Source organism: Pyrus communis, chromosome 2 (assembly GCF_963583255.1).
Source record: "Pyrus communis chromosome 2, drPyrComm1.1, whole genome shotgun sequence".
Classification (NCBI taxonomy): domain Eukaryota; kingdom Viridiplantae; phylum Streptophyta; class Magnoliopsida; order Rosales; family Rosaceae; genus Pyrus; species Pyrus communis.
Window position 1 is genome coordinate 34970900 of NC_084804.1, and position 26717 is coordinate 34997616.

The following is a 26717-nucleotide window of genomic DNA, read 5'->3' on the forward strand; positions in this document are numbered from 1 at the left end:
TCGTTTCAAGGACTCCTTTATATTGTTTTGTATGTGTAATATGATTAATGGCGAAATGTGCCTTATTAGGGTTTAAATGCTATCCTGGATCATCGAGCTGAAGTTTTCATTCCAGAGTTAGGCTATACTTTTAAGTGTCCCTCGTCCTTCAGAATATTTGCTTGCCAAAACCCTTCCCATCAAGGTGGAGGCAGAAAAGGCCTTCCAAAGTCCTTTCTCAACCGTTTCACTAAGGTATTTGTCTGACTGTCATTTGAATTCCGTATATAGTTGTGTGAACCTCGCTTTATTATGTATGCTTGCAATAGGTGATGATATGAATGTCTTTCATTGTTTCAGGTGTATGTGGATGAGTTAATTGAGGATGATTATCAGTTTATCTGCAGTTCCCTTTATCCATCAATTGACAGAACTCTGCTTTCAAAACTGATTGTGTTTAATAAACGGATGTACGAAGAAACCATGGTGTATCACAAATTTGCTCTGGATGGTTCTCCTTGGGAGTTTAATCTACGAGATGTGATTCGATCGTGTCAACTCATACAGGGTTTGAACCGCTTGTTATCTTTTTTGTTTTTATTTCTTCGCAAAGTTGTATTTTGGATAGTGCTGTATTCTAATATTTTGTTTTCAATTCAGATGCACCCTTTATGTCCAAGGAGTATTGCTTCCTGGACATTGTTTATGTTCAAAGGATGCGTACAGAATCAGACCGTAGAAAAGTCCTACAGTTGTATGAGCAGATTTTTGAGAGGAAGCCACATATAAATCCTTACCCACGAGTTCACCTCAGTTCTGGATACTTAATTGTTGGAAACACTTCCATAAGAAGGAATTGTGTTCAGTCATCTAAACTTCCCTGCAGCACACTTAAAATTTTGCCTGAAATCCGTCAAAGCTTGGAAGCAACTGCACAATGTGTAGAGAATAAATGGATGTGTATCCTGATTGGTCCAGCATCGTGTGGTAAGACCTCATTGGTCAGGTTACTAGCTGAGCTCACAGGAAATGTGCTGAATGAATTACATCTTTCATCTGGAACTGATATATCAGAAATACTTGGATGCTTTGAACAATATAATGCCTTCCGAAATTTTCGCTTGGTTGTTGCTCAGATTGACTCCTACGTAAAGGAGTGTTGCAATTTGCGATTAGAGTCCTCAAAGGATGCAGTTTCACTTAGCAAAGGTTTTATTCCCAGATGGTTTACTTTCTTGTCGAGCGTTAATTGGGATTCTAATTTTACTTCTACTTTTCTCGAGGATACAGGGAGATTTTCCAGTTCTCTTGCTTTGTTAATTGAAGTCATTGACAATCTAAAGTTGGTTATAACTGGGGCAAGCAAAGATCTTGATGAACTTAGGATGACAACTATCAAGTTGCAAAAGGGTTATGAGAAGGGGCCAATTTCGGCAAAGTTTGAATGGGTTACGGGAGTATTGATAAAGGCTGTAGAGCGTGGAGAGTGGATTGTTCTAGAGGATGCAAATTGTTGTAATCCCACGGTATGTAAGCTTTGCCATGCCTATGCGTTATTTACCCTCTAACATTCATGTTATTTGTCACTGTCCAGTAATGTTCACTCTCCCTATACGTGTTTGTCATGTGACATGGTTTTTTTTTATTGTTAAATTAGGTACTTGATAGGATCAATTCTTTGGTTGAGCTGTCTGGATCAATTACAATTAATGAGCGTGGGGTTGTGAATGGAAAACCACTTGTTATTCAACCGCATCCTAATTTTCGAATGTTCCTGACTGTAAACCCAACTTATGGTGAAGTATCCCGAGCAATGAGGAACAGAGGAGTTGAAATATTTATGATGCAGCCGTATTGGCTACTAGGCGAGAGTAGCAGATTCAGTCGTGACCGTGAGGGTACTGAACTAAATGATGTAAAAAGATTCCTTGTTCTTTCAGGCATTCCCTTTGCCAAATTAGTGCATTCAATGGCCAAATCACATATCTATGCTAGAGCAGAAGGATTACGTGCTGGTGTTTCCATCACATATCTTGAGCTTTCCCGATGGGTTCAGTTGTTCAAACAACTTCTAATGAATGGAAGCCAGCCTTTGTGGAGCCTTCAGACAAGCTGGGAGCATATATATCTCAGTACACTGGGTGAGGTTGTCAGAAGAAATGCAATTAGTCATGTCAAATACACATATTTACCGGTAACTGAATTGTGTGAATCTAAGTTGTCAATGCACCCATCTTTGTGTTTGCCTGGAGGATGGCCAGCGCCATTAAAGCTGAGGGATATTGCATGGAACACGAAAGAAGCTCGTGTGAAGACTAACTGCATGTACCTCGAGTTCCTGGGGGGCAAGTACGCATCATACCAATTACAACTCGCAAGTAGTAGGTGCTCTATGCACCAGGATTCAACTGCTCGGGAACTAGTGACTTACTTGAGGGGTACAGGGATGCTAAATGAAACTATGGTTCACAGGGCTTCCCCCTTTTTGACCTTAAACTCTGTGGAGAATGCTGAAGTTGATAAGGCCTTAGCAAAGGTTGAGAAAAAGCTACTTTTTGCTGCCAAATGGGCCATTGAACAAGCTACTGAAAGTGATCTCAAGCTGTACCTTCTATGGTTTAACTCATATTGTTCTCAATTACAGTGCTTCCCTCAGTTCAAGCATTTTGTGGATTCTATTATACAAAGTAAGAAGCATCGTATTTGGGAATACATGTCCCTTCGATATCATGACCTTGCGTCTATTCACAAAGTAGAATTTGAAAAGCAGCTGATACCACTGCTCTCACTTGAGTTGGTGGATGCAATTGAGTCAAATGACAGGTCCAATTATCAAAAGTGTTTTCACAATGCTTTGAATTTTGTAATGCAACTGAGGCTCACTTATCAACAGTGGAATACTGAGAAAAGCTATGATTATAGTAAAGCTCACCTGCTAAATAAAGGTCGTTACTTAGAAGTGTTACAATCTTTGCAGAAGTTGGAGGGGGAATTCCTTTCTAAGTTTGCTGATTCATCTGTCATGCTAATTGAGTCCCCATCTTTTGATGCACTCATTCAGTTGTACACTGACCTTCTTGAGGATCATATATTATTTTGGAAAGGTTTGAAGTCATCTGACTCGGATATGTTGCTAATCTTTTGGCGAATGGTGTTGAAGCATGCTGCAAAATTGAAGGACTTCTTTCCTGAAGCAGTGTATAATCTGCTGGTAGGCTAATAGTGATGTACTTCTTTAGCTTTCTTGTGATGTATTTTTGTCTTGATTTTTTTCTGTTTTTGTTTTGTCTGGAATAGAAAGAGAGCGGGAAGCTGGAAAGTTCTTTGCTTTTCCACTCAAAGAAGTCCTTGCTGTGGGTTTATGGCGGTCACCCAATTTTGCCTTCTTCTGTTAGAATATTTGAAAAGCAGATTCAGATTTTGGAACTTTGCGAGTCGGTTTGGCCAACACGAGCAAGATTATTTGTCCATGGTAGGACATTAGCTTTCTCTATTTCTTTGGTTACATTGACTTTTGAGCTTATATAATGCTGTCTATGTTTGGTTGCTGTTACATTGACTTTTGAGCTTATATAATGCTGTCTATGTTTGGTTGCTGTTACAGCGAATGATCCTGTGATTGGGGTTGCATCCTCAAGTTCTGATCTCCGCTCCCTTGTGTTGGAAGGTTGGTTTTTATTTTTTTATTTTATTATTTTATTTTATTTTTTATTTTAGCATACTTCTTTGATTGTGCTCATCCAAATTGATTTGTGGCCCCGTCATTACAAGTTTTATGATATTATTAACTTATATAGGTATTTCCATGTCATCATGTATCACGGGTAAATCTGATTCTTATGAGGATGAGGACCAAGTTGTTCAACGGCTGGATGGAATTTATCAGGTGGGAGACCTTCATGTTTCCACAATCACCATTTTGAGTATTCCTATCACATGTTAATGAAATACATATCTGTACTTTTTTTTTTCTTTCGGCAGAGTCTTTTGCAAATGTTAAAGGAAATAGTCAAATTGAAGGAGGCTTCAAGGTCAAAAAAAGTTTTGTCCGAAGTGACTGCATCTGTTTGTTGTTCTTTTGGTGACGAGGCATTAGGTCAGACATTTGGGCATGGCTGTTGGCAGGACACATATCCTCTGACTGATAGTAAAAGCTTTGCCCTGGATATGAAACTACTCCAGGATCTATCATCTATCATTCTGGTCAATAGAGAAGAAAGACAGCTGGTAAGATCATCTCAGTGGTGCTTTGAAATTTATAACCACAAACTATATACGACATCATTCTAAGCTCATGAAGGAATTGCTTATAATTCATAGTCCCTCCTGTGCTTTTTTTATTTTATTTTATTTTTTTTAACTGTCGGCTTTAGTTGCTTCCAGTAGACTCATATTATTTAAGTTTTATACTTACTCTGGAAACTAAGGGGTTTAGAGTAGGTATTTTCTTGTTGTACTTGTTTAGGTAACTGCTTGAATGGATAAGTTCTGTAAGCAATTAGTGCATAATAGTTATTCATATTCATTTCTTGTGTCTACTTATCCTTTTTGAGAAATCAAAATTCCAATTTGGATGCTGTACTCCATAGTTACTTTCCTAACTTTACTAAACATAGTTATTGGAAAACTGCATCCCCGTGGAGAAATGTAGGATATATTTTCCTTTCCCCTTCCTATTCCTTGAACTGAACAGAGCCCAAGTTTTTTGGAAGCAAAAAGATGAGCATGGTGTTATGGAGGTGTTTTGTAAATTTTGGGTGATCTAAGTGGAAGGGAATAGGAGGTAGCAAGGGCCGATGATTTGCCACTTGTTAGGGTGTGGATTCGGCTTCCCTGTGAGTGTCACTATGTTGAGAGTTGGTTTTGGATTTAGCTGTGCTCTTAGCCTCTTAGTATTTATCCTTGTTACTTTTCAAGTTGTTGTTCAGTAGATACCTTTTCCCCTGCATTATATTGCTCTTTTCCTTGTCAATGGAAGTATTTTCTTATGGTCTTACCTCCAAAAGAAAAATGAACTTGTTTTTAATGCAAGCATGTTTTTTTATGAAGAAACAAACTTTTATTGCAAAGAAACAATAAAAATACAAAAGCCCGCAAAGACACACAAAACAAGATAAATAGCACCATCATCCATATGTTTAGAAACTATAGAAACAACACAAAACTAACTAATAGTCGCATTCTAGTTACGCCAAATTTCTGAAAAAGACAAATCTCTAAATTCTGTCGTAACCAAAGCCCACAGAGATGACCATTACCGAACATTATCCCACATATCCTCCCTTCTACTGCCTTCGTTGTTCTAAAAAATCGGCTTGTTTCTTTCCATCCAAATGACCCAAAAAATAGCTGAAACTATACATCCCCATAAGACCTTGATTTTCTTCCCCTTTCCTGATAATTTATGTTCCTCTACCATAAGAGAATAACAATGCCTGGGTAAAACCTAACTGATACCGAACTCCTTAAACAACTTCAATCAGAGATTTAAAGCCACTGGACAGTGAAGAAACAGATGGTCAACAGGCTCTGAACTTAATGCAAGCATGTTGCTACCTTAAAGGACAAGTAATTGTGTTAATTTTACTTATCTTTGAATGACAGGAATTGGCCAAAATATTGAACCATCTGAAGTATGCATTGACATTCTCAGTGAACAATTCATCTAGACCCCCTCAAATGTTTCTTCCCCATCAGAAGATTTTCTGGATAATGGATTTGTGGAGTTCAGTTGATTCAGGTCAATGAAATTTTCTGTTACATTCGTTTACCTGTTATGTCATCAGTGTGCTTATCTTTTTTCTTTATGCTGCAGTGAATACAAAAATTTCCAGCTTTGTACTCGAGATGTGGTTTCGGTGGCATCAATCCTTGTGGATTTATTGCCCAGTTTCTGTCGAGGTACATATGTTATCTTATGTGGTGGGATATTTGCGCTAGCAAATTTCATTCACTGACTCATTTCCGGTTTCATGGTACTCTAATTGCATGCAGAGCTTCTTAAGCACAGCTGTTTACGATATTCAAGTACGTGATATTCCAGTACCTGATGTGCTGATTCACCCTGTGGTAACAGCAACAGTCTTCCAGATACTGTAAGATGTTTGCTTCCTTTTAAAGTATTACTTATTCTACACGTACCTGGCCTGGGTAGAAACTCTTCATGATGGTCTTCTATATTTAATTTATAAGGAAAATTTTTCATTCATAGTACTTCTAGTTTTGTCAGTTTCAAGTTTTATTAACAGTAACGACTATTTCTCATGACACATTTGAACCTTATCATTGAATACATTATTACATATATCTTTGTTAATTTTTTCATACCGAGATGCTTGTTTAGCTATTGATGTGTCTTTAACATGTGATCTTGTCATCGCTTTCCTCTCTCTCTAATTAATTAGGAAAAGCACATCTTCTATCAAGGATTATGTTGTGGGCTCTCTGAAGCTTAGAGTTGCATCGTGTAATCTATGGCGCAGTTCTCTCCCAGGAGCAAATTTACCTTGTTTTCTACTATCCACTGCTCGTTCTCTGTTCCAGCAGGTAGAGTACCTTTTTATGAGTTGTTGACTAAGCTTTTCACAAGTATAATACATATATATTCATATGATGCTCTGCTTGTAGATTATATATGCACACGAGAAGTCTTTTGACTCTGACCAATTCGCTAAGATCAAGTCAACTTTAGAGGTATGTTGTTATAAGTTGTCTGAGTATTAAATAGTTTGTTGAACAATTAAGTGCTGCATGGAATTGGGTCATGCCATTCTGTTTTTACATTGGGTTTAGTCGTAACATTCGGAATTTTGTTACCCATATTCTTCTCCTGTAAACTTGTGATACTTTTCAGAATTTTATTACTTCGAATTGGTTTATAGTTTCATTTCATTCTCACTTCATAACACTAGGATTTGTAAGCGGTTTATCATGAGACGATACTTTCAAATTTTTATTACTTTGAACTGGGTTATACTTCCGTTATGTTTTCACTTTGTAACACTAGGATTTGTAAGTGGTATACCATGAAATGATCATTATTTGGCAAGGCTAATTACTATGTCTAGAGGAAATCAGAATTAACTTTTTCGTTAACAATGTCTAATCTTAACGATGTCTAATCACAATGAATTTCCCAAAATAATTAGATATTGACTGCACTATTGTTCTTCGCTATGGTAACAGCAAGGAACCGGTGTTGTGGGATCTCTTATTTCAGAGTCAAGTCATCATGGTCTGAAGGAGTCGGTGGATATGTTTATCGAGCCACTGCTTCAAAACCTCTATCCCCATTACTCATCTAAAGGTATTCTTTAGGAATTCTTTGTGCATACAGTTTTGGCGCTTGTGAAACCCTCATCGTTTTCATAGTGTTCAAATATATTTAACATTTATTTTGAGTTCACACTGAAGTTATCTGCATCCATATCCAGATTTTGATGTCATTCATTCTTGTGACAATTTTTTTTTTCTTTTTACTGGCAAGGCTGTTTGTTGGTTTATAAATTGTTTTCAATTATATTTAATATTTACTTGAATTTTCAGAGGTTGGCTTTATTCAAGGCTGTGTTTGGCTGCGTCTTGGGATATTACGTCTTAATCTATTGCTGTGCTGTGATGATTTGGATCCTGCCATGAAATACCATTGCAAGAATTCACTGTTAGCAGAGAAAATATCAGCGCTGAAACTTGAAATTAAGGTTTCTTCCCTGAATATATTTTTCTATTGCACGAGTTGTTACAAAAGTGTACTGACATTATAATCATCTTTTACACGCAGGCACTTATTGGTATTTTAGTAGGCAAGTACAAATTGACATTTGTGTATTTGGCATAATCCTTTCGGTGGCTGATTTCTGTGTCTTGCATATTGCTTTGTATATATTGAATTATTTCATTTTGTTCTACTGAAAGTTTGTTTGCTCTGAAGAAACATGTTAACATACTTGTCTATATGTGTGCATGCTTCTGCAGTGGCACTATATGTGGTTGCATCACTAATTCTGGTTTTGTTTTGATGTTTTCCCGAAGATCTGAGGTGTTGCTGCAGCTTTCATGTGTCTTATAGAAGTGTAATCCTTGTTTATTGTGTTGTACTGTTTGTTTATTTTGTAAAGAGTTATGTATCTTATTAAATATCTGTTGGGAGCAGTTACATCCCAAATAAGCGAAATAGTGCATCAAAAACTGTTTATAATGAATGTAAGTTAATAAAGTATCTTAACGTATTATGAAGTTACAGCTGTGATCATCTATACTGACCGGTTACAAGTATCATGTGCAGTTTTACGGTTTATTTCAAATAAATTATGAACTTATGACTGCGAAACTAGTTTTTAATGATTCAATGAGATTAAAGCTGAATTTTTACAATGAATTCTTGTTTTCTGGCTAGGTTCGGCAAAAAAGTGAATATTTGGCCGGGCAGATTTCTACAAGATATTCTCATGAGAAAAGGTCACAGGCGTTGAACAAGCTTGAAGTGGAGCACAAAAAGCTACAGAGAAAGGTATAACAATTTTACTTTTGCTCCACACTATCAATATATTTTGAGAATTCATATACTTAGTGGAGTCGTTTTTGGTTCAAAATGCATCACTCTATTTGTTACCTTTTCCAGCGAGAAAACAATGCACATGATTAGCGATGATAGCTTTGTCTGCTTCTTCTAAAAGGCATCTTGTCTTTTTAGAATATATTAATGACCATTATTGCAAGTCATGTGTTGTGCCTGTTGAGCTATGTGAATGGTGAACCTTATTGTTTTGGATTTTTATTTTCTGTATGTTTAAGAGCGAACCTCTCAGTCATACTATATACCACCTTTTTTTTTTTTTCCTCACTGAGGTCTTTCGTGCACATGCACATGCACTTTGACCGATTAACTGGTTGTGTTTGTATTATATTCAATCATATGGTTCATAATACCTCTGTATTTTTAAAAATTCTTTTTTGAGTTTTTTTGGTGACCATCCTCAGTTTCTCTTCTCGTTGTACTTCATGTGTCTCCTGTAGTGCTTCTTTTCAGAAACCTTTAGAATGCATAGCTTATGCTTTACTGAGTGTGCTTCTGGGCATAGGATACCTCTTACTGATTGTACTTGATGGATTTTGGTTTAAAATTTTGATATTATGTTCATTCCTACTGTGTGTCATAAATTTTGTCAAATGTTTTTCAAACCTTGAGTGCTATGATCATTTGCTCTTCTTTTTGTACTTCTGGTGTCTCCTTTTAGTGTAATGTTTCTTTAGTAGCAGCCCTCTCTTGAATGCATAGATTATCTTTAGTCATTAGACTCATTACTGATGTTAGAATGTCAGGACCCGAATTGGTAATCGGTGGAGAGGCAATATATCTTTTAAGCTCTTTATGCCAGGATCCTACCCTAATTGTGGGACATTCTGAACTGGTTCTGCTTGAATGAATAGGATCTTATTCATATTCTTCTTGATGGATCTTGGTGTCTGAAATTTAAGATTTTGTGGAATAGCCTCTACATATACTATATTTTCAGCTTCACCGGACTTCAGGTAGCATTTCTTCTTTTTTTTCTGACGATAATCTTTTGTTTGGTGCTTAGATTGTGTTCCGCTCTGACTACCGGAAATTTAAAGGCTTGAAACAAGAATGTAACAAGTTTCTTGAACGTGTCACATCTGATGAATTTTTTCAGCATGTTACATCTGATATGTTTTGCAAACACATTTCATGTTCAGAAGTTTCAGTTGGTAGTGTTGATGCCATTAATTTACAACAGATTCTTGACCAAGGCATTAACTGGCAGGTATGTCTCTAAATGGCGTGCAATATTATGCTTGATAATTGTCAGTCTATTCATTCTGTTTTAAGCTGTTATTATGTTTTCAGCTTTCCAATTGTTTTAACCCTTGATTTTAATTCTTATGTTTATCTCAGAAAATGGCAACTGGTTTTATTGAACAACTATTATCAGATGAGTACCGTGAGTACACAGATTTTGTTCAACCAGTTCTGGTTGCATTATATGAAATTAAATTGGGCTTGGCGCTGATTCTGTCTGGCATCACACAAAAGATAATCCTAAGTAGAGTTGAGATGGCCAATACAGATATGCTTATGGTATTTTTTTTATGCTTTTATGTTTGTGGATTTTGGCGGTGTTTTGTTGCTTTAATGACTTACTTGGAGAGTTTGACAGGGATCAATTTGCTCATTCATGAGATTCCCCCGGGTATCAGTTCCGAAGACCATTTCTATTGACTTAAACAGTGGTTCGAGCGAATTTCCCTATAACATAGAAATTCCTACAATCTTGAATGCTGATGACATAAGTCATCTTGAGAAGTTGATCACCTTTTCCAGTGGTGTTCTGAGCGATGATATGGTGTGTATTGCATCTTATAATCTTTTTCTACACAGGGTATCCCGTTTAAGTGTGCTTGAAGTCTTACTTCTAGATTATTTCATTCACTAGAATTGTTTGGCATAAAATTCAATGCTCATAATATATTGTCCTACAGATATCTGTTTCACAACTTAAAGCTTCTCTGCACCGAAACATTGTTGTCCGTGTTGCACATTTCGTTGCTAATGCGTGGCTGATGGATTATGCATCTTTTATGGTTTGTTTCTTTCCCATTTTGAAACTGTTTTGAGTGAAATTTACTCAAAGTTATTGACTTCTGATAATACATTTTCTTTGTGATTCAGGTATTGGATAAGATATTTAATATGTTTGCAAGTCGTTGGATGAGTATGAAGATTCAATCTAAAAATGAAGAGGAAGCACATTCTCAAAAATTCAAGTTTAAGCCTCGTGCATTAAAACTTGAGAGTATAATTGATCTCAACATATCATCTCTTGGGAAGTTATTTGCAAATGAAAGCTTCTTAGAATGGAAGGAATTTCTTTCTAAAGATATGCCTATTGAAAGGGTAATGCTTCTGTGCTTTTCCCCGCTTCCTCTTGGAAGTAATTTTCAGAGTTTGTGTATTTGTTCATTATTTGCGTTCTGGTTGTAGATTTCATGTATGCGTATTCTTCCTGGGTATTTTAATACTTCTGTACTTTTTCCTGCTATTCTCATAATAAAATATTACCCATTCAGGAGGAAGATTTGAAAGAACAAGAAGATTTAGAAGAAGAATGGAGTTTTATGGATGATTCCCTTGTTGACGACGTGGTCAATGCTCACAATCAGTTATTTGGTTCATGTAATCTCGTTCTAGCAGTAAGTTGTCTGTGAAACTTAATCCACAACTACTATTAACTGCTGAAATCAACATCTTTTTATTTTTTGCCTCTATGCTGTATTTTTTCACTCCTGATCCATAAGTTACACATTACCTTTGTTCTCCTCTCATGCAAAGAATTTTGTTTGATGCCGATTTATTTGCTATAGTGGCGTAAATTAAGTTTTAGGGGTGCTAAGGAGTAATAGTTCCGCGGACATAGGCATAATTTACTGTAATTCTTTGTTATGTATGTTCCAGACTATGATGGGCCTTAATTTTTGTGATGTATGTTCTTTTGCAAATCAAGATTGTTATCCGTGGAGAAATTTTTTTGATGTAAGTTCAAGGAGGCAGGAAAATATTTGGTCCGAACTATGGGTTGGAAATGTTTTGTTTTTAGTTTTGCTTGGCTATGGAGGGTGATGTTCTTCTATTTTTTTTCTTGTTTGGTGGATTCTTGGTCCACTTTTATGTAATTTTGTTTTACTGAGTACTAAGGTGTTCACCTTAGAAAATAATACTAAGAAAACATATTTGGTGTGTCACTTTCTTTTTCTGATATCCTGTATGTGTTTACATTTGAGTGACATTGTTTATTTTTCATGCAGCCGGGTACTTTCCATGTCAGCGATCTGGACAAAACGCTTTCATTCATTGATTCTCATACGCTTGGAGTAGGGATGATCAAGGGTGAAGATTTTTTTGCGGTGGCTTTTTTTCTTTCTTGCTTTTCTGTGTTATACTATGTTTGCATAGTAATAGTCCTTTTCATTTCCAGGTTTAGGGGGTTCATTTCTTTCCAGTCTGGATGCTGCACTTGTACCAGAGAATCTGTTTCGTATTTGTCTGGAGCATGAGCAGAAGTTTGTTTCTTCTGATACGTCAGTCCACAAATATAACTTTTACAAGGTGTGTAAACATTTGTGTCCTAGTATGAATATTTTATCTTCAGTAGCATCATACCGGTAAACTGACTTCCATATCTTATTTTGTAGGATTCAAATGCTCCGAAGATGTATGAAATGGTGAAATTGCTTACTGGTCTTCAACAGCGAATTCATACCCTTTTAATTGAGTATGAAGATCATCATGAACTTCAGAAAATCATGAATGCTGTTGAAATGCTTATGAATATTCCACTGAACACCTGCCTAGCTAAGGTATTGATACTTCCAATTAGTACCGTAAATTTATTATGTTTAACAAGTATTTTATCAAAAAATCTCTACAAAAGATCATTTCACCGTTTTTGATGCCAGAAGTTATCTCATGCCAAGGCTACAGTTTTCATCCTTGTACATTCTTTTCCCTGCGTAGGCCCTTTTAGGATTGCAGTTTCTAATTAACAAGCTCCATACATTACAAGAAAATGGTTCACAATTCGCGTTCTCTGGTAAGAGTTCTCATTCAATGAGCATTTCCTTCGTGGTGGAATTTGTTCATTTTTCAATGTTCACTTTCTTCTATGCCTTCTTAATTCTTATAGATCAAGTCAAGCCCATTCGTGAACTGGTGTTCTCGTGGCAAAAGATGGAGTTCAATTCCTGGCCTGCCTTACTTGATGAGGTGCAGGATCAGTGTGAGGTTAATGCTGGAAAGGTAAATCAAAGTTACTTGTAATTGTGAAAGTTAAATCAATAGAAAAGCAACAATAATTAACCCATAAAAAAATTGAGTAACAATAATGTTGAAGAATGGCCAATAGAAAAGCACCATATCACTCATGTTTGAGAAAATATTTGAGCCTTTCTGGTTTGTGCTTTGTGGTTTTAATTATCAAGTATTGTTCAAGTTTCAATGGCTCTTTATACCCAATCCTTAATTGAATCATAAATTTCGACTACTGCCGTAATGTAATATGACGGTAATTTTTTAATTAGGCGAAAAAGCCCACTTAAAGAAATAATACCTTTACCCACCCCAGTACTAGTCACTCATCTCCTCCCATTGAAAATCCTAAACAAAATTGGTACAAATGAATCTATTATTAAAAAATGGATGATCAAATGGTAGTTTGGGAGGCTTCAAATGCGTAGCAAATGAACAATATCCATTTTTATCTTGTTTAAATCTTTTTGTAATTTCTAAAACTGGAATCACGGGATATAACCTTCGGCTCTGCATCACCTTGTAACTTTCAAGTCAACAACCAATCAACATAACAAAATTGGGTTGATTCAAGGCTAGTATTTGAGGAAGATGTTATGGTTTACTTATGAAATCAGAGATTTTTAATAAGACGGGTGTAAGATAGAATCACGTGTCAACTTACATAAAAATTAAGTTCAAATGAGGCTCTCTTAGCTTAATTGATGAACGCCTTGATTTTGCAAGTTCATTTCTCTAATATAGTGAATAAAATTTCTTAGTTATTGATTGATTTTGCATATCTAATTTTATGCTTTTGTCTTGTCATTCTTGCAGATCTGGCTTTCGCTTTATTCAGTTCTACGACCTTCTGATGCTGTTGAATACGAAGAATCTACTACCCATAGGCACGTTCAGAATATGTTTATTTATTTTTTCTTGAATATTATTTATGGGAAACTTTGTGGTTTACTGTTAGATTGTGTGACATGTCTGCAATTTTGCAGTTTGGAAGACTTCTTACGTTTATCCAGTATTGGTGAATTTAGAAGGCGTCTTCAACTTCTTTTTGCTTTCCTTGGCCAAATAACTACTGGTACAAACCTACAGGTTTATTCAAGGTATGATAGTAAAACTTGCGTACTATTTTTTTGCTCTACCGTACTGGTAGTAAAATTACTCTTAATAGGTTCATGTCAGAGATGTTAAAATTATAGTTTTCAGGAACAAATGCTTCCATTTAAAATACTTTTTCCTTCGGCAAGGGATATTAACTGTTAACAATCATGCAGTGATTGTGAGAAGAAAAATGTGAAGATTTTATACAATGCATTTGGGTATTACGTGCAATTCTTACCAGGGTGAGTTCATCAACTCAATGTGCCCTTTTTTCCCATTCTCTGTTTTCTTTCTTTTCCCATCACAATCTTTGAGATATTGCATTGTTTTCATCAGAATTTTGGCACATATGGATTCTAGTAGAAGGGATATAGAGATGGAACTCAAGAAAGAACTCAAACTATGCCAGTGGGAGCACTGTGAGAGTTTTCTGGACTTTGGGAAAGTCGAAAGCACAAGGAAGAAGCTGAAGAAGATTATAAAGAAGTACACTGTAAGTATATATAGTTTATTCCACAAACTTGATGTTCCTTATTGCTAATTGGGTGATCTCATGACTAGGTGTATTCCACGAACTTGATGTTCTATTGTAGACTTTCTGTTACCCTAATATCTTCTATGTCGGTCAACGTATATTGGCTTGGTTCTGAATCTGATACACTAGAATGTAATTTTTGTTACATCTGATGCTTTCCCTGAGAATTTAATTTCTTTTTAACTAATATCCAATTGTCATGTAACTTCTTTAATTTGGCTGGAATGTTATCAGAATTCTGGACACACTATTGATCATGATCATTGACCTAGTGTAATATTGTCTGATGCGTGGCCCTCGTCTGATAAAAGAACAATACTTGGTTATGTGTTTTTTCCATATTTACTTTGATGAGGTAATGATTATATGCCTCTGTTCTTGTTTGGATAGGTCCTACTTGAACAACCTGTAATTGTTTTTCTTGAGCAAGATATTGTGAAGGGGGCTGAATGCCTGCCTCAACAAGTTCAAAAGTTCCTCATGGATAATGTTAACCCAAAAATAGGGACGGCAGATGCTGTTTTTGATTGGACTGTGTTGAATGACAAAGATAGGTGTATGTGGTACACTGATTGGATAAAAGAAGCAGATTCTGCTATGAAGAATCTGAAGAAATTACAGCCAGATAGAACTCTTGAATTTGCATATCCAGAGTCTAAAGGTGCTGGAAGTTTCTTCTATCTTCATAAAGTTACTTGATTTTCTTTTATTTCACTCTTGGGTTCTTACTTTTTGAATTTACAATACAGAACTCTGCTCAGACATTGCTGCAATACTAAGGCAGTGCCCAGCTTCTCTTGTCCCTTGTCCTTCATACAAGGAGGAATGGAGTGCTGTGTGGCTTACACTTCAAAAACTATTTAAAGATGCAGTAGATTGTTGTGATTTGTGGAAGGATGAAAGCAAGAGTCAAAAGAAGAGACGGGCTTTTTCTTGCCTTCTAAATCTTTTAAAAAGCAGCGGGTTGTCAAGGGACATTTTTATAGAGGTATGAACATTGGATTTTAGCTCTTGTTCTTCAGAGCATATTCTTCATATATCCATATATAACTGTGATCAACTGAGCCACTAGAAATAACCATTGTGCCGTTACAAAAAATAAACTTAATATATAAGTGTTGCCAGCACCTTAAATTAGTTCCAACGGTATATATTCTATAGGCAGGTGAGCGATACAATCACATGTAAACTAACTTTTTCTCTTCTATTGAATGGCTTCTGATAGGACGAAGTTAAATCTTGGTGGTTTGTTCATCCGTCATATGATGTTCAGCATGTGCTGCTGACACAAAGTCGACTGCCCAGTGGAGATTCTGATGCTGTTCTTGATTTGACTAGTCAAAATCTTGTTACTGAATGGAAGACAACGAACGAATACTACTTCAGTAGCGTAGCATCTGTGCTTTTTACTCACAAACAGGTGAGAATGGCTAGATTTCAGAAGCAAGAACCTTGACAACTAGATCTTGTCATTTTGGTTTGACCACTGAGTATTTATGTTAATTTATATGCGTTACAGAATGGAAGCCAAGATCCTTTTCTTCACCAGCTCGTTGAAATACAAAAAAATCAGCAGGAAGCTGCCAACAAATTTGCAGAGCAAATGCGGGACTTGAAGGAATGGATTTCTACTCTGGAGAAGTTATATTCAGATTCCACTGGTTTTGATGATGGAAGCGGTAGCAAGATATCTATTGGTCAAAATCAACAGGCCACCTTCAAATGCATGTGGCAGCAAAAGGTAATTTGTAACTGTGGAATTCTACTTTTCATTTGAACGATTGTTGATTTTCGTCTTAATTTAAGATGCTAAGGATTTTTGTTTTGTCGCAGCAATTATTTGATAGTTTGTGTGCCACATCACATGATGAGTTGTTGTTGCTGAAGACATTCCAGAATACCCATTTAAACAATTGTCAAACTGTCAAGAATGAAGTAAATGAGTTTCTTACTTCTATTGAGAAATTTATTCCAGTTCTGCAGAAATCTAAGGTCTCTGTTTCTTGTTCCTTGTGTGTTCTACATTTCTATCCTGCATTAGATAGCTCCTCACACTCACACTACATTTTTGCTCAACTTTGTAACAGGAATCTTTGGACAATTGCCTTCTTGGCCCTGATAGAGCTATAATGACATTTTCTGGCTCCTCGCAATTCTTTCTTGTTTCAAAGCATATGGAACAATTGGTGTTCCAAAACTTCAAGGTTATCAAGGCTTTTGAGGATCATCTTCTTGCTTTCCATGGGAAAGATGCAGATAGAAGCTCGGTGAAAGATATTTTGCTTGGTCATTTTGTAGACATACTTAAGAAGGTATCCCTGGCTTTTTAATTCTTTTTTGGTGCTCGAGTGTTCTTTTCTTCTTTTGGTTGCAGTGTGACCCTTGTTAGCGGTAAACTAGATATGGCAAATGAATTCTTAGCTGTATAATTATAACTTTGTAAGGAATATGGAGTTTTATGTTTTTGCATTTTTCAGGGGAGGTTGATGGAAAGGGAGTTCAATTCAGTGATAATAAATGAAAAAAATGTTTCAGTTGGTGCACATGATGATGACGGCGGTGAACTCAATTTTGCATTTTGGAAAGCTCTAAGAGCTACATTTGAACATATCGTTGGTGCGATGCAAACATTAGGTTCACCAAGTAATAGCCATGTTCATCCAGATAAATTGGGTCATATTACGTCTTGGAAAAAGATATTTGACTCATCGGTGAAAATTTTGAGCTTGGACAATTTGTGTGATAAGCTCCGGACAACAATCCTTTGTGCTGTGAGTTTTGTTTTTATTTTTATTTTTTAAGAATTATTGTATCCATGTGGTTTTGTTTTGTCACTTGTGTATGCATACCCATTAAATTATATAATGTCCTGTTCTCAGGAAAAACTGGTGAATCATTGTGGTGGACGTTCTCCGAATGCTTTGCTCCAAATCGAAGTGCAGTTTGAGCATCTACATTTCTGTTTGGACATATTGTGGAAGTTTGGTCATGCTCTGTTGAAAGAACTTTTAGCTATGTGCAAAACTGTAAGTGGTCTAGTCCGCATCTCAATCACACATATATTCAAATTTGCTGTTTCTCATACCCCTTTCTTTGGGCCGGTGGGGCAGGAAGTGGGAATGTGGAACTAAAGCTTCATTCAATTACTCCCATTCCCGTCAAACCTTATTTCTATTATCCGAAAATGGTTCAAAAATTGTCTGGCGATTCTAATGTGTTTTTTTTTTTTTTTTTTTTTGGATTTCTCCATGTCTGAATTTTTTCTGTGATCTTTCTTTCTGCGCTGAGATTTAACGTGTTGGTGGTAATCTTACTCTCATTTCTCAAGTGAGCTGTTCCTTGCTTTGCAACTGGTTCTGCTACCTACCCAAACCGAAATAACTCATTCTGCCTTCCTGCCTTAACTCAGCCATTAAGCCTTAACTTTTACAGACAATTTGCACTAATAAAAACACTTGCATGGTATTATATAGAACATACAATATGGAAATTATAGGCCCTGACATCTTTTATGTATGTTATATTGAACGGAAGTTAACATTCACATGATTATGTATTGGAAACTATATTATATTTGTCATGATTATTGAATTTTTTATTTTGAGGAGATTGATATTTATATTAATGTGCAGGTATCTTTAACCATTCACATGCTTGCAAATGTTTTGGCTTTATATTCAAAGGGATCTGGGGTCTCTTCTGAAGACCAGGAGGAGGATGCTACTGGTAATACATCTCAAGATAAAACTGGAACGGGTATGGGGGAGGGTGTAGGACTGAATGATGTCAGTGATCAGATCACTGATGAAGATCAACTTCTTGGAACTGATAAGGTATTGATTTGAGCACATTGAGTTTTTAAACCAGTTTATTATTGTAGGTTTATCGTTTGGCACATCATGACAAGATGTTATTAAATTTTTCTATGCATGCATGTGCAGGCCAGCGAAGAACAAGATGCTGCAGGTGAAGTCCCAAGTAAAAATGATAAGGGGATAGAGTTTGAGGAGGATTTTCAAGCTGATGCATTTAGTGTCAGTGAGGACTCTGAAGAAGACGCAAATGAAGATGATGAAGATCAGCAGTTAGAGTCTAAAATGGGAGAAACTGGAGCTAATGGTGAAACTGTTGATGAAAAACTATTTGATAAGGATGATGATGAAAATCTCGATAATACTAATGAGAAGTATGAATCTGGAAATTCAGTTAGAGATAAAGATCCAAGTTCTAGAGAGCTTAGAGCCAAGGAAGACTCTGCTGCCACGGCCGACGAACCTGGAGATCTTGATTTAAATAAACTGGATGAAGAAAATGGTGAGACTGGAAGCCAGGATGATCTAAATGATGGAGAGAATGCGGATGATATGAACTTAGACAAACAAGAAGCAGTTGTAGATCCTACAGGATTAGAGCCCGAGGAGTTGAATCAAAATTCTGATGAAACTGAACCTATGGAGGTTGATCCTGAAATGCATGATGAGAATGCGGAGAATGAGAACCATGAAGAAGAACAAGCAATCTCAATTGATGAAATCATGGGAGAGGCAGAGACCGAACAAACGGATGCAACTCCTGAAAATGAGGATCATGAAGATAATACTGAGATGAATTCAGAATTAAGCAAGGATGAGTTAGAACTGGGAGTACCTGACTCACAGAGGGATATGCCCAACACAGAATCTTCAACACAACCAAATGGTAACATGAAGGCATCAGATCCAGGAGATGTAGCACCAGAGTTGAATTGGGCAAATAGCAATGATATTCATACTGAGCTTACTCCTGTGAGTGGTTTACCTTCTAGAAATACTTCAGAGCTGGATATGATGGTTTCTGAGGCGTCAAATAATGGGACAAATGTTGGTGAGCAACCAAAATGTCAACTTCCTAGGCAAGAATCTTCATCGGATAAAAAAAGCGAGCCAAACCCTTTCCGTAGTGTCGGGGATGCACTCAAGGACTGGGAGAAAAAAGTTAGAGTATCTGTCGATCTCCAGGAAAACAACATGGAGGTACAGGATGAAATTGGGAACGAAATTGAGAATGAAAATGCAGATGAGTTTGGATACGTTTCTGAGTATGAAAAGGGGACAGCTCAGGCTTTGGGACCTGCAACATTTGAGCAGATTGACAAAAATGTAGATGGTAATAAGTCCAACGCCAATGAAGATGATCCTTCAACGCATAAAGATGGCCCTGTTGAGATGGAAATTGAGAAGCAAAAAGTAGAACCACAGCCTAACCGGAGTCGTACTCAAGTGCTAAAGGATAAGACCGAGGACCAGATGCGTCTCTCTGGTGCAGAAGAATTGTCTGGTGATCAATCTCAAGAAATTCATAGCCATCGTGACGGTCAAAGCACGGTAGAGGACGTGGTCTCTGTCAAGAAATCCTACTTTAGTGACATAAAGCAGCTCAGTGAACTTTCCGTAAATGATGGTGACATGGGGAAAGCTCAAGATCCTGAGGAAATTTCTGATGATGTTATGGGCAATGCTACTGCTGTTTGGAGAAGATGTGAGCAGACCACGACAAGATTGTCACAGGAGTTGGCGGAACAATTGCGTCTTGTCATGGAGCCTAATCTTGCCAGCAAGCTCCAAGGGGATTATAAGACTGGCAAGCGGATTAACATGAAGAAGGTTAGACACAAGATAACTCAACCAGTGTCCAACTTCAGTTTTTCTAAAACATAGTTTAATAAGTTTTCTTTGTGGTGTAAACTTTATTAGGTGATTCCATACATAGCCAGTCATTATCGGAAAGATAAAATATGGCTGAGACGGACCCGGCCTAACAAACGTGATTATCAAGTTGTCATTGCTGTTGATGATTCCCTTAGTATGTCTGAAAGTGGCTGTGGTGATGCCGCTATCGAAGCTCTGGTGACAGTATGTCGTGCAATGTCCCAACTAGAGATGGGGAGCCTTGCTGTTGCAAGCTTTGGAAAGAAAGGTAACATAAGGGTGCTGCATGACTTCGATCAGCCTTTTACTGGAGAAACCGGAATCAAGGTGAGTGCCCCTTAATGCCAGTATTATCTTGAACTGAAATACATAGCAACATAGAGGTTATTTACGTATTTTGCTAGGGCAGTAAATTGTTGCATGAAGCCCTTTCTTTTCATATTTCTGTTCAGTAATGTTAGGGCCCATGGTATATGGCATGTAATGTGTTTTACTGATATTGTTGTGCAGATGATCTCGAGTTTGTCATTCAAGCAGGAGAATACTATTGCTGATCAACCAGTTGTTGATGTGTTGAAGTATGTGAACACCAAGCTCGATGAAGCGGTTGCAAGAGCACGCCTCCCCTCAGGATGGAATCCACTACAACAGCTCATTTTGATAATCGGAGATGGCCGGTTCCACGAGAGGGTAATATTTTTTTTTTCTTCTCCTTTTCCAAGTGGCCAACGAGCCGTTATTGCTGCTTGTCTACGGTTTCATTTTTTCTTAAACAAAATCAACTTTGCAGGAGAACTTGAGGCGGTATGTTAGGGATGCCTTGGCTAAGAAGCGTATGGTTGCATATTTGGTTCTTGATAACTCACCAGATGGTTCCATTATGGACCACAAGGTAATTATTCGTACTTTTTTCTTAATATATGGTGTCTGTTTTCTTCTCTCTGTTCTTTTATTATGTCGTGAGTGGATCTCTAATTCCAGAATGCCTTTCTGCAATTCTTCCTTTAGGAATATTCTTTTGAGGGTGGGTGCAAGCTGGTAAATTACATGGACTTTTTCCCATTCCCATTCTACATTGTACTGAGGAACATTGAAGCACTTCCTAGGACTCTTGCTGATTTGCTGAGACAGGTAAGCATAATAGTTCACAACGTTTTTCATGCCTAAGTGCTGCGATTTGGCCAGAAAACGCAGTGCCTCTCCTTCTATGTATCTGAAATCTTTGACTTGCTGTTTGCAGTGGGTTGAGCTTATGCAGTACACAAGGGACTAACCTAATCATTCGGTGTGAGCTGCAAAGATCGCGTTGAGTGGCGCAAAAGGTCATATTTTCATAGCAGGTTAACCAGGGAATGAGGATGATGCGTATTGTGTATAATGTAACTTGTATAGGAAACAATTAGAGTCATCATCAGTGAAGATGAACAAATTTTTAACTTTATTCACTTTTTTTTCTGGTGAAAAAGATCATTCTTAATTTGAGTAATGTTTCATTGGTGTTGTGTGGTAATTCTAAATGGCTTTCCATTGGACATGGACGATACCAAATTAGAATTAGCCGTGGTTTTTGGTAATTACACAAGGATTTGGATACTCTACTAGATAGGCTTGAACAGCTTCCACATACACCTTCGCTGCAAAAACCATCTCAACGATCCATGCTTTCATCCCAGAGTTCCGTCGCCAGTTCAGTACCCTTCTTATGCCAACCCATAGGTTTTGAGATACCCTCTATGGCAAGTAATCATTAAATCTCAATATATTCATTATTTTTACCCTGAGGCCATTAAAATTCTTCTCATTCGCGAGCACTTGGTGTTTGTCGAGAGATTTTAACATGTACCGATTGTTGCTGACATCAACAGCTAAGTAACGCATCTTGTCGAGGGATTACTGGTGTGTCTCTCTAAATATTTGACATAGTATCAGAGCCGGTTTGATGTGGGTCATGTGGATCCGTATTGTGCCCGAGTTATCGGATTTAATATTACACCATGCTTTTGCTCTTAATGTCCGATGTAGATTGGTTGGGTGAGTGGTCCAATATGTGGTGTTCTCACGTGAGGGGGCGTGCTCCCATATTGAGGGATTGAGAAAATAAAATAAAATATATAAATGTATGGTTCTAGACCTAATAACACTGACGTCTTTTGCGATAAAACCCAACACATAACAGTAAGTGATTAAGTTGAGATAAAATTAGTTTTGTTAAGGGGTGGACTAGTGGGCCATCTCTCTAAGTGAATAGGCATTTCATAATCCTTGGTGGGTCCAAAGGGTCTAGTACCAAACATTTTTAGGTCCTCGAAGAAATATTGAAAAAGTCTTTATATGCATTTGTCTTCGAAAGTGATCTCATTAGGATTTCATAAATAAACAAAATTCTCATTAGATTGAAGTAGACAATTAGAGCATTCAGGGTCCAACGCAATTCTCTGAAAGTCGTCTCATTAGTATATGCATGAAATTGTTAAACAAAATTCAAGGTCCAACGCAATGTATAAATTATGAGGAAAAAAAAATAATACAAAAGATCAGCATCCATAAGCTATACCAGTTTCAATTCTTGGCAAAACGAGATAATGTGGCCCACCACACTGCGGGATCGCTTTCTTTCTCTAGATTGAAAGCTACGGTCTTGATCGACTGTGGAATCCCACCACACTCCCTAACTATTAACGTTTCTATTCTTTTGATTTCTTCATTCTTCATAACATCTTTATTGGAGTTCACTATTTTCCTGAACATCTTTAGGGCATCATCCTCACACATTCCCTCTATTTTGATATCCTCCTGTTTCCACGATTCATCGCGCTCACCGATCTCGTCGTCGTAGTAGCAACCACTGCGTCCAAGCACGACCCTTCCGTGTTGGCCTTTACGGATGCCAATCCTCACCAAATCAATCTCAGAAGAAACTTGATCAACAAACAACAAGTAGCTCTTGTTTTCCAGCTCTTTAGCTATAATTTCTGCTCTCTCATGGTTACTCATCAACTCATCCGCTTGTAACCCTAACTGCTTTTCGAGTATGTGTTGTATGTCTCCCACGCCTTTCTCCTCAGTCATGGTTACCCAAAAAATGACGTCAAACGGCTGAACAGTGTTAGTAAGTTCACAGAATCTGTCGTGCACGTTCTCCAGCACTGTTGTTTTTCCCACCCCGGAGGGTCCCCATATGCAAACCCTAGCGCACTTGTCACGACCATCTTTTACAAGCAACTTTAGAAACAACACGTCAACATAGTTATTGAGTGATGGAAAATCATCTATCTTGAGTGCACCCCTCTTTATAAACCGATCGGGCAGTGCAGGCGCGCTCTGATTCCTTATCGTGTCGAGTTTGATCTGCTTTCGCAGGTTGGCGATCTTTTTTATTTTCATGCGAATCTTTAGATCAAGGCACCAAGAAGATTGAAGGAGTCCACATGATTGGCCTTGGTTGATCGTTCTAGTCCTCTCCCTCTCTTTATACCTTTTCTCCAAATTCTCAATTTTTTGTCTCTCTTCATCGACCTTGCGAAGCCAGTCCATGCACTCACTTAGCCATTCGATTCTGTAAGCGTTTGCGGCGAGCACCTTTTTGACATCGGTCTCTTCGTTTTCGAGACGCTTTCTTTCATGCTCGAGTTTCTCAAAACCTCCCTTGCCAAAAGCCATGGTATTGGAAATTTGGAATAAAAGAAAAAGGAGAATGTAGTTACAGATCAATGATTAACAGGGGAGTAATAGAGGTCTATTTGTACTACTCATGCTCACGGGCTGACCAATTTCTATTAGGAAACAATTGCCTTTCCTTTCCTAACAAGGGACGGTTTGATTTGCTTTCTTGTTATTGTTTGTTTTACCATCAAGTCTAGGTAAAATATATGCGAAAGCAACAAGAAAAGTAAGGAGTTCCAAATTTTACATTCCTAAAACACCGGGACAAATTAACTATAGAACAAGGATAGTAAGTACAATCCTAATGAAGAGACAACTTGCAAACACAGAGAAATTCATTCTATATGGTTTTCATTTGGACTCTAATTAAGATACAACTCGTCAACAGAGATAAATTCTTTCTTAGTGGTTTCTCCTTGGACTTGAAAATTGGATATGTAATCGCCACTAGCACTACAATTAGTGGTTGTACAACTTAGCCTCAAAATCATTTTTTTATAAATAAAAATTTAGCCTGAATATCCTATTCCTTAGTGTGAATATATGATTGCACCAAATTGATTATATATTGTATTAACTTTTTTTTTATTAATAAAACTTATTTAGTTTGATAAAAAAAAAAATTTATTATATGTAGGTTTTTATCACAAATAATCTCTGAATTGACCCACCTCATCAAAATGGTTCCTGAAGTTTAAAGTCGATCAATGTAGTCTCTGAAAATGGGTGCCGCTAATCAATGTGGTCCAACCGTCATAGTCCTATCAAAATTCTGTTATATGCTGATGTGACACATGACGGCACCTCACAAGTCTAATTAAATATTTTCATGTAGATTAAAAAGATTTAAATAATAAAAAAAAAAAAATTTGACATAATTATGAGAGAAGAACCACATTGATTTGTGACATCCATTTTCATGGACTACATTGATCAATTATCAATTTTAGAGACCATCTTGATGGGATGGTTAATTTTAAGGACCATTTGTGATAAAACTCCTTATATGTAATTAATCACTTGTGGATGACATTGATGATAGGATTAAAAGCACACCACAAAGTAGCACACAAATGTCCTATTGATTTTCCTTATTAACATTAAGATTTGTCAATTGTAGCATATAAAAATAAGGGTCTTTCCTACAGAAGATTGTTTTATCTAACTACTTAAAATGTCACAAAAATTGGGTTGCTGTCCCTACTGACCAGTCACCGAAAAATAATTATTAGACCGACTTACACTTATCTAAAGTCTACGAAATTTTATATGAAGACACTAGACACACAGAGCTACATTGACACAAACTTTTGGAATTTTTGGAGTTGATTTGGTATTTAAATTAAATCGAACAAAAATAGTACAGAGACATATTTTAAATCATAAAAATAGATTGTAGTTCACAAGTTAAGAAAACGAGCTAAGGAAGTGTTATCCAGCACCAAATAATCATGCAAACATGTTATATTTCATTCAAATTCCTTTTATTTCCGGATTAAGATGCTCAAGTTGCCTCAATGTTAGAACTCAACCTATTACTCTTTCTTATGTAGTATGTTAAGAGAATGGCGTTTTCAACTTAACTTAGTCCCTAGCATACAATCTAGAATGACGTGTTCATAGATTTAACAAGTAGAAATCATTAAGAACGAAAAGAGTTTGAGTCATCACAAGGCATTGTAAGTACTGGCGTTGTCTTACTTATCCTAGAAATTGGTTCACATGTTAATCGCAATTAACAAGTTCTAGAACATATGTAGGTCCTCATTTGACAAGGGCAGGCACACACATATTCATAGTATTAGAATCCTAGATATGCTTACTAAGTATGCATCCGTAGAAAACACATAAAGAGTTCATCAATGAGACAAGTAGTGAACCAATTTTCATCAATTCATAAAAGTAATTCAAACGAAATATCATAATAAACTTACAATTATATTTGGGGCTTCAAAACAGCCCCTAACTACTAAAAATTTTGTTACACAATCCTTAAATTAAAACAAAAGAGAGACATGAGTTTGAGAAAATAGAACCAAAGGAAATCGACTGAGGCCTCCTCTTTCCTTCCTTCCCCAACACTACTTTTAAACCAATTCTTGCTGCATCATTTTCTTCTCCTTAACTCACCCACTAATAGCCATTCTTGCTGCATCATTTCTTCTCCTTAACTCACCCACTAATAGCCATTTAGTGATGACAATAAGTGAGAGGAAATGGTAAAACAATTGTAACTCCTTGGGTCGCCTTTATGCCAATTACTCCCTCTTAATCCTCATCTTTAATTCCATTCCCTTTTATATTTGATTAAGTGTCAGCTAGTTTGTTCTTGACTGCATCAGTTTTGGCTTCTAGATTTATTAGGTTTATTGCTTTTATTGCAGTTACAAACTGTTAAGTCTCTTGTGAACATTTTAGTGTTAAAACAACCATAACTTCTTCTAGAAAAATGATACGAACAATCCATGAAATACTCCAGAAAATAGACATCCGTAGCTTTCAAAGCATATAAGGATCATTCTCTAATTCATTATGAGTTGTCGCAACTTGCTTCCAAAGTCAGCTGATCTGCACAGGCAGTTTTGACGAACTTGTTACTTAAAATCCCACTCGTGCTATTTTTCTTTTCTTTGCTTGACAAATCTTACAAAACACAAAAACAAAGTAAATAGCTTAAAAATACAAGGAACTAACTAAGAAAAGACAAGTGAATTTGATGTAAACTATATATACATATAGTCTTATCAATTGACACGACTAAAAGACTAGTTCTAGATGCTTTTAGAGATCCATATATTGCCTGTTATTTTCATTTACTCACTGTTCAGATGGTGGAAATAACTTGAAATTTGAACAAAAGTTGAAATTTGTAAATTAACATGCACCAATTTTCTTATTTAGATTCATAAACATAGAAATATAGAATTTCTGC

General features: G+C 36.7%; 2 protein-coding genes across 2 annotated transcripts in view; one reads left to right on the top strand and one right to left on the bottom strand.

The window, feature by feature from the left end:
• The window catches only part of LOC137725384 (midasin), a 34247-nt gene extending 12648 nt beyond the window's left edge, over positions 1 to 21599 (top strand). The window contains exons 27-72 of the mRNA XM_068464046.1: positions 70 to 234; positions 340 to 547; positions 640 to 1505; positions 1637 to 3190; positions 3277 to 3451; positions 3584 to 3646; positions 3777 to 3865; positions 3961 to 4206; positions 5584 to 5719; positions 5795 to 5880; positions 5974 to 6074; positions 6384 to 6525; positions 6607 to 6672; positions 7165 to 7285; positions 7525 to 7679; positions 8375 to 8488; positions 9561 to 9764; positions 9896 to 10078; positions 10158 to 10343; positions 10480 to 10581; positions 10670 to 10894; positions 11068 to 11190; positions 11803 to 11884; positions 11973 to 12103; positions 12190 to 12354; positions 12512 to 12587; positions 12681 to 12793; positions 13619 to 13689; positions 13789 to 13902; positions 14074 to 14142; positions 14237 to 14393; positions 14826 to 15096; positions 15185 to 15423; positions 15661 to 15855; positions 15955 to 16176; positions 16269 to 16427; positions 16523 to 16747; positions 16913 to 17206; positions 17315 to 17461; positions 18068 to 18268; positions 18377 to 20077; positions 20168 to 20449; positions 20633 to 20812; positions 20913 to 21014; positions 21131 to 21253; positions 21363 to 21599. Of these exons, the coding sequence (XP_068320147.1) occupies positions 70 to 234; positions 340 to 547; positions 640 to 1505; positions 1637 to 3190; positions 3277 to 3451; positions 3584 to 3646; positions 3777 to 3865; positions 3961 to 4206; positions 5584 to 5719; positions 5795 to 5880; positions 5974 to 6074; positions 6384 to 6525; positions 6607 to 6672; positions 7165 to 7285; positions 7525 to 7679; positions 8375 to 8488; positions 9561 to 9764; positions 9896 to 10078; positions 10158 to 10343; positions 10480 to 10581; positions 10670 to 10894; positions 11068 to 11190; positions 11803 to 11884; positions 11973 to 12103; positions 12190 to 12354; positions 12512 to 12587; positions 12681 to 12793; positions 13619 to 13689; positions 13789 to 13902; positions 14074 to 14142; positions 14237 to 14393; positions 14826 to 15096; positions 15185 to 15423; positions 15661 to 15855; positions 15955 to 16176; positions 16269 to 16427; positions 16523 to 16747; positions 16913 to 17206; positions 17315 to 17461; positions 18068 to 18268; positions 18377 to 20077; positions 20168 to 20449; positions 20633 to 20812; positions 20913 to 21014; positions 21131 to 21253; positions 21363 to 21395 (10662 nt within the window). The 3' untranslated portion in view covers positions 21396 to 21599. The remainder of the gene's footprint in view (positions 1 to 69; positions 235 to 339; positions 548 to 639; positions 1506 to 1636; positions 3191 to 3276; positions 3452 to 3583; positions 3647 to 3776; positions 3866 to 3960; positions 4207 to 5583; positions 5720 to 5794; positions 5881 to 5973; positions 6075 to 6383; positions 6526 to 6606; positions 6673 to 7164; positions 7286 to 7524; positions 7680 to 8374; positions 8489 to 9560; positions 9765 to 9895; positions 10079 to 10157; positions 10344 to 10479; positions 10582 to 10669; positions 10895 to 11067; positions 11191 to 11802; positions 11885 to 11972; positions 12104 to 12189; positions 12355 to 12511; positions 12588 to 12680; positions 12794 to 13618; positions 13690 to 13788; positions 13903 to 14073; positions 14143 to 14236; positions 14394 to 14825; positions 15097 to 15184; positions 15424 to 15660; positions 15856 to 15954; positions 16177 to 16268; positions 16428 to 16522; positions 16748 to 16912; positions 17207 to 17314; positions 17462 to 18067; positions 18269 to 18376; positions 20078 to 20167; positions 20450 to 20632; positions 20813 to 20912; positions 21015 to 21130; positions 21254 to 21362) is intronic.
• Positions 21600 to 22681: 1082 nt separating this feature from the next.
• On the bottom strand, positions 22682 to 23782 carry LOC137725111 (disease resistance protein RPS2-like). The gene has a single exon (XM_068463704.1). It carries the CDS (start codon positions 23780 to 23782, stop codon positions 22682 to 22684), a length of 1101 nt encoding a protein of 366 aa, XP_068319805.1.
• Between the last annotated feature and the right edge of the window lie 2935 nt (positions 23783 to 26717).